The following is a 10,942-nucleotide window of genomic DNA, read 5'->3' as shown; positions in this document are numbered from 1 at the left end:
CTTAAAAGGCAAGTCCAAACTCCTCAACCTGGCATGGATTCCGGGATCCTCCCTCTCTCTCCAGTCCCACTCGAGGTCCCGATTTTCCCTGGGCTAGACTAGGTGCACCCCGAAGTCAGGGCTCTCTCTTATGCATCTTTGTATCACCAGTACCAAAAGGGGCAGGTCTTGGCACAGAGTGGTGAGTCAAAAAGTGTTTGATGGGCTTCCCTGGTGGCGCAGTGGTTGAGAGTCCGCCTGCCGATGCAGGGGACGCGGGTTCGTGCCCCGGTCCGGGAAGATCCCACATGCCGCGGAGCGGCTGGGCCCGTGAGCCATGGCTGCTGAGCCTGCGCATCCGGAGCCTGTGCTTCGCAACGGGAGAGGCCACAACAGTGAAAGGCCCGCGTACCGCCAAAAAAAAAAAAAGTGTTTGATGGACCTACTGAAGTCTCTCATCTCTAGGATTTTATAAATAACTGTCCCTGCAGGCTGAGTATTCATCCCCGCAAATCACCTCAGAGGCTCCACCTCCTTCTCTGCCTCCACGAATCTCTCAGGCCACTCTCGATGGTTTCCCCTAAAGTTTTCCTTCCTCATATTTGTGCCTGGAACTAGTCAGTGTCGGACCCAAACCTGTTCTCAGCATCCCAATAGAGCCGGATAGGACTTAAGTCCCACGGATGTTCAGACCGGCAGGGAGGAAGTAAACAGAACACTTTCCGGATCTTCTGTAACGTGCACAACACAGTTCCTCCGGGGACTACCGAGAGTTCGGTTCCGGCGTGCGTCTCTATGGTTTCGACAGCCTAGAACGACCGAAACGGCACTTCCGGGAAGATGGCGGCGCACAGATCACATCTGGCACATGTTTCTGCGGAGGGGACCTTGCACTAATGGTAAGAGCCTACAGTCCCCCGAACGGTGGCTGTCAGAGCCCGGGCTCAGGAGCAAATGTGAGAGCAGGAGAGTAGTTTTACTCAAGTGAAACTGCGGGAGGAGGGCTGGAGTTTAGACCTCAAGAGGAAGGAGGCCTAGGGAAAGGGTTGCCGGTTCTTTGGAATCGCTGTAAGAAAGGTGGCCCTGGGCCCCTTATCCAGAAAACTCAGGTTGACTGGAAAGAAAACAGTTCCTGAAAGTGTGCTAGAAGCCTTCACAAAGACTGCGGCGCACAGCCTGGGATCTAGTTGCTTCTGTCCAGTTATCCATTCTAGGTCGGTTAAAGCAATTACCATCTATGTCACTCAGTTCAACGAATGACGCTAAACGCATTCTCGATTCTTGGAGTTGCATTAAGTACGCCGGGGTTGGGTAATAAAACCAGGGCGCATAGTTTCGAATTACTGCGACAAGGGACAGGCAGTGGTAGTTTTTTACAGCGTAAAGTACAAACGTCAATGAGACTGAGCAATGTAGTGAGTAAGAACACCAGTTCTGGAATGCCTGAGATCCTGGATCCGCTACTTGCCAGCTGTTTGATTTGGACAAGTAACTAAACTTCTCAGCGCCATTTGTCAATTACCAAAAAAAAAAAAATCTAATAGGATTGTTGGGAGGATTAAATGAGATAATGTGTGTGCAGCAATTAGCAGCAGGCTGGCATTGAGTAAATGCATGTGTTGGTTCTTGTTGTTATTGAAATCTGGGGGCTAGTAGATTAGAAATAACTTCTGAGAAGAAGCAGAGGTTTGAGGTGGCCTCAGAGGCCTCAGTGTTTGAATTTTACTTCTCTTGCATTATCAAGAAGCAAGATAGGGCCATTTCTTCACTCAGTGCTTTTCTGTTGGGACTCTCAAGGTGTCAATTAGGTTTTCAAGTAATCATCCTTCACAGTAGAAATGTGAACAGAAATGTGATTCATCCTAAATTTGCTACTCTTCATACCTAACCAGACAGGTCATCGTTGTTAAGCCTAATATGTAATGTTTAGGAGGGGTGACTTGATGTGTCTGACTTTTTTTTTTTTATTAGCATACTCACTAGACATTCTTAAACACAACTGAAAGTTTTAGCCTTTGGAGTTGTCCCTTGGGGAGGCCAGAGGGTTACTCCAGGAGTGCCATTAATCAGCTTTTAAAATGGTCTGCAATGCCTGTAATAAATTATCTTAGTACAAGTTAACTTTAGTGACTCAAGTCAGCAGTGATAGTCTTAGTTTTGAATGTCTTATGTAATAAGCCATCTTAACTGTTTCAGAGGCAAATTTGGTATATAAGTTGGACAGTGCCATTGTGGAGTCCAAAATGAGGAACACCTGAACGACTCTAAACAAATGCAACTACAGTTGACAAACAACACAGATTTGAACTGCATGGGTCCACTTACATGTGGATTTTTTCAGTAAATATTACAGTACTACATAATCAGTGGTTAGTTGAATCCTGGGATGCGGAAGGCTAAGTATGGGACTTGAGCATCCATGGGTTTTGCTATCCACAGCAGGTCCTGGAACAAATCCCCCGCTGATACTGACGGATGACTGTAGTTGGGAACGTGATAGAAAGTGGGCCACTCTGGAGTCAGGCAAGCTGAGCTCATATTCCAGCTCCATCTCTTACCAGCTGTGTAACCCCAGGCAAAAAACCCTTTGTGAAATAAGGATACGGTGTATCTCACAGGACTGTCAGGATTAAATGAGACAGTATAGCAATATGTGTGACCCCTCTGTTACGCTTTAAATGGTCAGTAAGAGCGCCCTTCCTAAGCTGGAGAGTTTCAAAAGGGGTGCTCCAACAGAACTGAAAGACAGTGGGGAAGAGGCATGTAGCCTTCACATTGAGAGGAAAGTGTAAATGCTGGGGCACAGGTATAGGATATGGGCTCTGTTAAGTACTGTTGTCTTATAACTCAGGTTAACAAGCACCTCCTTGCTTTGTTTTTACGTGGTAATAAATCGTGGGAGATGTTATCAGGTAGTGGTAAAGAGTGGGGACTCTGCAGACAAGCTGCCTGGGTTTGAGTTCTACATGTATCAGCTGTGTGACCTTGAGCAAGTCACCTAACCTCTTTAGGCTTTAGTTTCCTCATTTGTAAAACAGAGATGTAATACTTTCCTGAATGTAAAGTTCAGGAAATCTTCCCGGGCTGGGAAGAGTACGCGAAATGATCCATGTAAAATCTTAGCACAGCCTGGCGTGTAGGGAGTTCTCCATACATTTGGGTGTTATTATTAATACCAGGTCTCCTTGGCTTTCAGCATGTTGACATTGACCTCTCAGTGGTCAGACAGGGAGCTCCCCAAGGACCAGGCCTCTTTCCTCTGTCTCTGCTCCAGCTTCAAGAAAGAATTCTTACAAGAGCAGTCAGGATGGATTTGATGGATGATTTGGGCACTTTCTTTTTTTCCTCTTGAAGGGAAGATAGTGACCTCTTCTCTTCTCTGGTGAGGGCCTGAGGACAGTGACTCTTTTCTCAACATGAGTGTCACCCCAGAGGTCAAGAGTCGTGGGATGAAGTTTGCTGAGGAGCAGCTGCTAAAGCATGGATGGACTCGAGGTGATTCCCATGGGGCCCCTTTCACATCCCCCCAACTCCCTCACTACCCTCTGACCAGGGAAGAGGCATCATCCTGGATTAACCCCTATGTAGTCCATTCAACTGGAGGAGGAAAGTTAGTTTAAAGGGAAATTTGCAGAAGAAAATTGCTGACATTTCCAGAAAAGGGAAGAAGGGAAGAAATATGATGGTGGATAGTGAGAAAGAAGTGTTTCGGAGGACTGGGAGGGGGAGGAAGAGACACGACTTCTGTCCTGAGAGAATTATGAAGGAAAGATAATTTGGTCTCAAAGATGGGAGGACTGCATGGAGAGGTGCTAGAAAGAGTGCAACTGGGAGGGCTTCCAAGATGGACGGAGCATGCCCGAAGTTAGGTATGTGGAATGGCAAGGAGTGGCATGTGCTGGGGGTGTCTTGTGAGGGCTTGGGGCAGGAGTGGAATAAGCCAAATCATTCACTGTGTTTGCAGGCAAAGGCCTGGGCCGGAAGGAGAATGGCATCACCCAGGCCCTCAGGGTAACGCTGAAGCAGGACACTCATGGGGTAAGACTGGGCAGGCTGAGGGAGGTCAGTGTGGATGGGAGAGGGGGGCCTTGAGGTTAGGGGGAGGGAGGGGAATTACAGGTCCTGAGTTCATACTTCTTCCTCTGACAGGTGGGACACGACCCTGCTAAAGAGTTCACAAACTACTGGTGGAATGATCTCTTCAACAAGACTGCAGCCAGCTTGGTAGTGAAAACTGGGCAGGTATAAGCTCTAATAGTAGGCACATGAACCATGAGGGCCTGGGACATGTGGGCGTGAGGGAGACATGGCATGTCACCCACTCACGGATACTCCCCCACAGGATGGCGTACAGATAAGGTGCCTGTCTAAGGAGACCACCCGTCATGATCATGCCAAGCCCAACTTGCTGTATCAGAAGTTTGTGAAGGTATTAGAGGCTGGGGGTGCGAGGGCCCATCCTTTTTTTCCTTCCCTGGTCTCCCCTGGGGCCTGAACAATTGCCTTGTACACCCTACCTATTCTCAGGACTGTCCTAACAGTGGGATCCTGTGACCAACCTTGCTGTTGCTTACCTAGACTGCCCAGACCCTCAGCAAGAATTGAAATCTTCAGGTTGAATGGATCCCTGCCATCTGCTGAGGGGGCAGCAACAGGGAGTGGGGGGTGGGGCACAGTCAGGGGCTGTCAGAGCAGGGCAGGGAGGGGATGTCTAATTCAGAGGACTTACAAGTCAGAGGAGACCTGCGGGATCATCTGACCCATTGTCTTTATTTTGCAGATGTGGCCCAAAGCGGGGAAAGTGGCTCACTGAAGAGCCCACAGTTGGCTAGTAATGGCAGACAGGACTAGAACCCAGGTGTTCAGACTCCCCTTTTCTAGCCCGCCAACAGAAGGGAGCTAACATTTAACAATCCTCTATTATGTCCTTAAGGGCTCTATGTATTATCTAGCAAATCCTTCCCATTCATCTCTGTGGCCATCTTCTGCCCCAGTTCAGACCATCATCCTCTCTCGCCTCATTTCTTTCACAGCCTCCTAACTAGGCTCCTCGCTCTAGTCTCAGTCCCCACCGCGATTAGTTCATCCTCCACAAAGCATCCAGTGTTCTCTGGAAAACACAGATTTCATTCTGTCACTGGCTTCTCCTTGACCTAGGATGACACAGTCCAGATGTGTCAGACTGGCTCACATGGCCCTTCACGCCTTGTCCCTGCCTTCTTTCTTAGCCTGTTTCTCGCCACCTCTCAGGACCTCTACACTTTAGCCAGATGGACTCTGAATCTTTTCAATGTACCATGTTTTTTTACTTTCAAGTTTTTGCACATGCTATTCCCTCTGCCTGGGACATTCTGCTTCCTTTGCCCCTTTACCTGCTGACCTTTTTCTTGTCTTCCAGGGCTCAGCTCCTTGTAGAAACTATTCCCCAAACCCTGAAGCCTGAGTCAGGTACCCTTCCTCTAGCACAGACAACACTTTAATCATCATCATTTTCTATGTTCTGCCATATTCCTTTACCCCTCAACCATGTAGATTCCATCTGGGCTGGAACCATCTCGTCCTTATTCCACTCTATCCCCAACCTCTTAGCCCAAAGTAGGTTCTTAACCTGGTTAAAGTACTGTGCATCGGTATGGGGGGGGGGCATGAAAAGTAGCATCTTTATTGTCCGTTACTGGCACCGTGGGATGACCGCCAGGGGGCACTGGTCCCACTGTGAAGACCTGATGACCCGGAGCACTTCTTCCTCCCTTCCTGTTCTGCCCACTAGCTGGCTGTGAGCCAGGGAGGCCAGGACTGGCCCCACCCCACCCGCCCCCAACCGCAGCCCATCTCCTGCCCAAGTTGATGTATGCAGTTTGGCACATCTCTTGTGTGGGGCTGCAAGGAGCGATGTTGGGGGCTGACAAATTCGTGCCCGTGGCTGTTCAGGGTGGCAGTGGCACCACTGCTCTTCCCTTTCCGGGAGGGAAGAGCAGGTGGTGGTGCTGAGCGGGCCTTGTCCACCCCCGTGACTCCTCCTTCTAGACGGCCACACTGACTCCCAGTGGGGAGAAGCCAGACAAGGACTTGGAAAGCTGCAGTGATGACGACAGCCAGGGGTCCAAGCCTCCAAAGATGTGAGACTTCTTTTTAGTCCCAGGGGCATGTGGGAGATGCCTTCCAACCTCAAAAGAAAGGACCAAATGTAACGCTTGACTGTGGGCTTCTTCAGGGTGGAAATGTGTTGTACTCATCTTTGTATCCCCTACACCTAGAAAAGTGCCAGGTCCTGAATAGGAACTCAGTGCTGAAGGAATGTTTCAGAGGGGAGGAGAGGTCAAGCCTTTCCACCAGATCTGTTTGTAATTCCTGATTCCTACCCTTCCCCAACAGTCTGACTGATGAGATGATGCTCCAAGCCTGTGAGGGGCGAACAGCACACAAGTAAGTAGCAGTTAGCTTCTTGGGCTCCCTTCTTTTCTCCCCATCACAAGCCCACCCCTGTGCCACTCTTTTCACCCCAGAGAAAGTGATTCCTATTCTCTGCCTATTTCTGAAGCTGCCTGAAGATAGGCAGCTCCTCCCTTACGAACTTTCCCTGCAGTCTCAGAGGTTAGGCCTATTTTCCCCAATACCGTCCCTCTGACTTGGGCCCCATCTATTTCAGGGCTGCCCGTCTTGGGATCACGATGAAGGCTAAGCTTGCTCGGTTAGAGGCCCAGGAGCAGGCCTTCCTGGCTTGTCTCAAAGGCCAGGACCCTGGGGTCCCTCAACTGCAGTCTGAGAGCAAGCCCCCACAAAAAAAGAAAAAGAAAAGGAAGCAGAAAGAGGAGGAAGAGACCACGGCAACTGAAAGGAATGCAGAAGAGTACCCAGAACACACTGACCAGAGTGTCAGGAAAAGCAAGAAGAAGAAAAGGCGGCATCAAGAAGAAAGTGTCACAGATGAGAGAGAGGGAACAGCTGTAAGGCATAAGGAAGAAGAGACCACAGCAACAAGTGGTCTTGGGGAATTGAAAAACAGAGAACAAACTGATCAGTCCCTCAGGAAAAGGAAGAAGAAGAGGAGGCATCATGAGGAAGAAGACTTGAACATGGAGGAGGCTGTTGTAGATGGTGGGACCAGAGAAGCAGAAAGCAGATCATGCAGTGATCAGAAAAGTCGGAGAAGCAAGAAGAAAAGACAGCGGCGTCAGGAGGAGGAGGACGTCTTGCATGTAAGGGATGAAGGGGAGGAGGAAGATGGCAGGACTAGGACAGCAGAGAGCAAGGCATACACGGGCTCAAGTGGCAGAGGTAAGAAGCAGCAGAAGCAACCAGAGGAGGAAAGACCTGGAGTCCACACTGACCAGAGAGCAAAAAAGAAGAAACAGAAGAAGAGAAACTGAAGCCCAGGTCAAGATGCAGCCCAATCGATTCCTCTTCAGGAGTTGAAGCCTCAGGGACCTGAGTTGGTGCAGGTCTTGTGTACCCTCTCAGTGAGGAGTCCCTCCCAAGGAGGAAACAGCTCTGGAACAGTAGTCCGCTGAGAGGAGAGCAGTAGTGCCGTGTCTGACTTGAGGGAGCAGGCACATTCCCCCTTACGGCATCTAACCCAGAGATGGTGAACTCAAGCACCTGCAGGGCCCGGGCAGCTAAGGGACAAGGATGCTGGGGGCTGCGGGAACGGGAATGCAGACAGCCTCTGAAGGGGCATCTTGGCTAAAAGAAGCTAAAAATGTAGACCTATGGGAAATGTACTGATTTTTTAATTTCGTGAAGGCTAAGAAAGACATGCAAATTCAGCCCATAGGTGGCCAGTTTCTAACTATACCAAATTGAATAAACATCAGCTTGGTCTCCTAGCCTATATTTAAGTCCTGACCATCATCTCCATTCTCAGCCTGAGAAGGTCCTGAATACAAGTTAGCTTCCTTGGAGGCCTCTGAAGAAATTCCTTCTGTTAACTTCCTGTAGTCTTGCTATGCTGTTAAGTGGAAGGAGAAAGTTTAGAGAACCTCACCCAGCTCCCTGTCTGCATCCCTGGTAAGAATTGTGTGTGTGTAAAGGACAGCACACCTCACCTGGGAGCCTTTTTTAGCATCTGAAAGTGAATTGTCATTGCCCCCAAATGTCATAGCAACCCCTCTTGCCTACTGTTCCCCCAGAGAGAGGGCACCACATCTCCAGTGTTGCTCTCTGGCTCCGGCCATCTCTTAACCTTTATTGCCAGAAGAGCTCCCAGGACTCCACAGTTCTGGGAGAGAGGAACTAAATCTACTGGGAAGAACGCCCGCCCGCCTTCCCTCACTGCAGACGATAGACACACTCGGTGTCAGGGTAGGGTGGCAGGTTCAGCTGGTACTTCTTTTCCAGAGCAGGAGGCACGAAACGACCCCCCAGGTAGTGGTAGCGACCAGTAAACTGGCTTGCAGACTTTTTGGGTGCTGTCAGGGAGATGAGCAAGTCTGGCTGGATCCCTCCAGAGTTTCCCTTCTCCACATCCCATCCTGAAAAGAAGGTGGTATTCAGAAACAGCGGAAGAGACCAGATGTCCAGTCCCCGTCCACACCTTGCTCTAGTCTAGTCCTAAAAGAGTGGGAAGCCCCCTGGGTCCCCACCTGAGGAAATCGTGTTCATGTACTCCTGGGCTGTGGTCTCTGACGGTCACTGTAAAGGGCATTCCTGAACTCTTTGCTCCCCAGCCCTACTTTGGCTGTGGTATGCGCCTCTACACTTGGTCTGAACCTTGAGTCAGGAACCAGGACTCCTAGTACCTACCTCAAGGCAGGGCAGGGCCCCAATCCCCCCAACCTCCTTGGTCCCAGCACCTGAGGGAATGTCAATGCTGGCAATAGGCACAGTGAGTCCATTCAGGACACTCAGGATGCTGCGGAATGGCTCCCGAACATCACCCTTGAAGCTGAAGCCAAAGATGGCATCCACCACCAGCTCATATAGTTCATCAATCAGCAGGGGCTGTGGTAGAGCAGAAGAAGGAAAGGATGTCAGAGCCGGCAGCTGCACAAAGAACCCTTAACAGGAGAGGGCTGTCCTTTGTACCCACAGACCATTCACATAGGCACAAATATAATTTTATCTCATTCAGATGGCATTCTGAGGCCTAGAGTTAAGTGCAAGTGGGTCACTGATTGAGGCCAAGCTGAGTCCAGTCACATTTTCTGTTCTGAGTGCCTGCCAACCATTGGGGAGGCTACAGTGTAGGACAGCCTGAGACTTGGAGTCAGGAGGGACAGGTTCTGGTCTTGGCTCTGCCGTGATCTGGTTCTGTGACTTTGGACAAATCACTTCCCTTCTCTTGCATCTCAGTCTCTTCATCTGTAAAATGTATTAAGGAATTTTAAAAAGAAGTTCTCAAGTTTCCCACTCCTAAATCCAAGATCTGAAGCCTCTGAAGAAAGGGTTTAGGATGAGGCAGTCACTTCAGCTCCCAAGAGATGCAGATGATGTGTTTACTGCAAGCTAGGCGAAGAGGAACTGGCTGCAGAGTTACAGGAGTGGGGCTTCCCTGGTGGCGCAGTGGTTAAGAATCCGCCTGCCAATGTAGGGGACACGGGTTCAAGCCCTGGTCCGGGAAGATCCCACATGCCGTGGAGCAACTAAGCCCGTGCCCCACAACTACTGAGCCTGCGCTCTAGAGTCCACGAGCCACAACTACTGAAGCCCACGCGCCTAGAACCCGTGCTCTGCAACGAGAAGCCCGCTCACCGCAACGCAGAGTAGCCCCCGCTCGCCGCAACTAGAGAAAGCCCGCGCACGGCAACGAAGACCCAATGCAGCAATAAATAAATAAATAAATATTTTAAAAAGTGACCAGGGGAAATTAAGGGGAAATGAAGCTGAAGAGAAGGTAGTGTTGGGAACTCATGGAGCACGCCTTATGGAGAAGGCTCTTACACCACTTCCATCCAGATAGCATGCTTTAGGCATCTTCTGTGTCAGGCACTATCCCTGCCCTCTAAGAGTTAATCCTCTAGAGAGGAAGATAAGCAAATGAGCTCAGTCTGGAAAGGTGAGGGAAGAGCAGAACACAGCAGTACTGAGGAGGGCAGTGAACTGGAACCACCTACCTCTAGGGGCATTTCATCAAGGAAAGGGATGTCCATTTTCTGGCACTGGGTCACCAGTGCAGTGAAGAGTGGCTTGTTAGGCCTTTTAGGATAATAGATGGTTGGCTGGTAGCCCTATGAGGAAAGGAAAGGGGTGATTCAAGCCCAGGTCCTGGAAACCTCACTCTCCCCGACAGCCCTTCCCCACATACTCACAAAGAGTTTGAGGTGTCGAGCACAGACCAGGCCATCTCCTCCATTATTCCCGGGGCCACAGATGACCAGGACAGTAGGGGGGCTCCTGGACAAGGACGTGGGGGGATATGCCTGAAGGCAGAGTCAAAGGGGATTCAGAAGGGCTTTGGACAGTGACAGCCCAGTCTCGGTCTGGCTGTCCCTCCCACTTCATTGTGCCTGGGCCAGGTGGCTTGCACAGTGACTGCCCCTTAGGTGGAGAGTTGTGCCACTGACCTTGGCAATGGCTGTGGCACAGCTCAGCCCGGCCAGCTCCATAAGTTGGTCCACGCTGAACTGGTACTCGTTAAACAGCTCCTGGTCCACGGCCTGGGCCTCCTCCTGGCTGAGGAAACCCACAGCCTGAGTCCCCGCCCCTCAGGTGTTCCGTCGCGCAGGCGGCGCGGCCCAGGTCCCGCCCCTGGGGGGGGGGCTTCCACCCAAGTCCCGCGTGCCCGCCCAGAGAGCACGTGCCCGTCCAACCTCAGGTACTTCACTGCTGAGCTCGCCATGACCTCTGACTCCCCGCGGCCACCCGAGATCAGCCGCTGCGGCCCCCACCAGGTGGCTCCCGCGCGACAGGCGCCGGCCTGGGCTCTGAGGAGCGATAGGCGCGAGCCCGCAACCAGCAGCCCGAGCCCCAGGAGCGCCCGCAGCCCGGACATTCAGCTCTCAGAGCGCGCGCCCCCGGCCCGCCC

At 51.0% G+C, this 10,942-nt stretch overlaps 2 protein-coding genes across 3 annotated transcripts; one reads left to right on the top strand and one right to left on the bottom strand.

Annotated features, from left to right (window-relative positions):
- Positions 1 to 779: 779 nt before the first annotated feature.
- Positions 780 to 7,894, top strand: LOC132484319 (G patch domain-containing protein 4). The gene is made up of 8 exons (XM_060090754.1): positions 780 to 878; positions 3,334 to 3,474; positions 3,944 to 4,017; positions 4,129 to 4,221; positions 4,322 to 4,408; positions 6,007 to 6,098; positions 6,355 to 6,405; positions 6,629 to 7,894. The coding sequence occupies exons 2-8, from the start codon at positions 3,396 to 3,398 to the stop codon at positions 7,347 to 7,349; spliced, it is 1,197 nt and encodes a 398-aa protein (XP_059946737.1). The 5' UTR covers positions 780 to 878; positions 3,334 to 3,395; the 3' UTR covers positions 7,350 to 7,894.
- On the bottom strand, positions 7,692 to 10,942 carry NAXE (NAD(P)HX epimerase). Of its 2 annotated transcripts, XM_060090755.1 has the most exons (6): positions 10,728 to 10,942; positions 10,482 to 10,590; positions 10,227 to 10,337; positions 10,032 to 10,145; positions 8,772 to 8,919; positions 7,692 to 8,450 (listed from the first exon to the last, which is right to left on the bottom strand). In XM_060090755.1, the coding sequence occupies exons 1-6, from the start codon at positions 10,907 to 10,909 to the stop codon at positions 8,248 to 8,250; spliced, it is 867 nt and encodes a 288-aa protein (XP_059946738.1). In that variant the 5' UTR covers positions 10,910 to 10,942; the 3' UTR covers positions 7,692 to 8,247. The 2 variants fall into 2 exon arrangements, with proteins under 2 accessions (XP_059946738.1, XP_059946739.1); XM_060090756.1 differs by lacking the exons at positions 7,692 to 8,450; positions 8,772 to 8,919 and adding an exon at positions 8,965 to 9,279.

This window comes from Mesoplodon densirostris, chromosome 2 (assembly GCF_025265405.1).
Source record: "Mesoplodon densirostris isolate mMesDen1 chromosome 2, mMesDen1 primary haplotype, whole genome shotgun sequence".
Lineage (NCBI taxonomy): Eukaryota > Metazoa > Chordata > Mammalia > Artiodactyla > Ziphiidae > Mesoplodon > Mesoplodon densirostris.
The sequence above is the reverse complement of the archived record's forward strand: the minus strand, read 5'-3'. Positions and strand labels throughout refer to the sequence as shown.

What these genes read in the sequence shown, in the direction of transcription:
- LOC132484319 (XM_060090754.1), top strand. Translation starts at nt 3,396, where the DNA reads ATGAGTGTCACCCCAGAGGTCAAGAGTCGTGGGATGAAGTTTGCTGAG. An exon ending in AAAGCATGGATGGACTCGAG is followed by an intron (nt 3,475 to 3,943) that starts GTGATTCCCATG and finishes CTGTGTTTGCAG; the next exon opens with GCAAAGGCCTGGGCCGGAAG. An exon ending in TGAAGCAGGACACTCATGGG is followed by an intron (nt 4,018 to 4,128) that starts GTAAGACTGGGC and finishes TTCCTCTGACAG; the next exon opens with GTGGGACACGACCCTGCTAA.
- NAXE (XM_060090755.1), bottom strand. Translation starts at nt 10,909, where the DNA reads ATGTCCGGGCTGCGGGCGCTCCTGGGGCTCGGGCTGCTGGTTGCGGGC. An exon ending in TCAGCAGTGAAGTACCTGAG is followed by an intron (nt 10,591 to 10,727) that starts GTTGGACGGGCA and finishes GGGTTTCCTCAG; the next exon opens with CCAGGAGGAGGCCCAGGCCG. An exon ending in CTCGACACCTCAAACTCTTT is followed by an intron (nt 10,146 to 10,226) that starts GTGAGTATGTGG and finishes CTTTCCTCATAG; the next exon opens with GGCTACCAGCCAACCATCTA.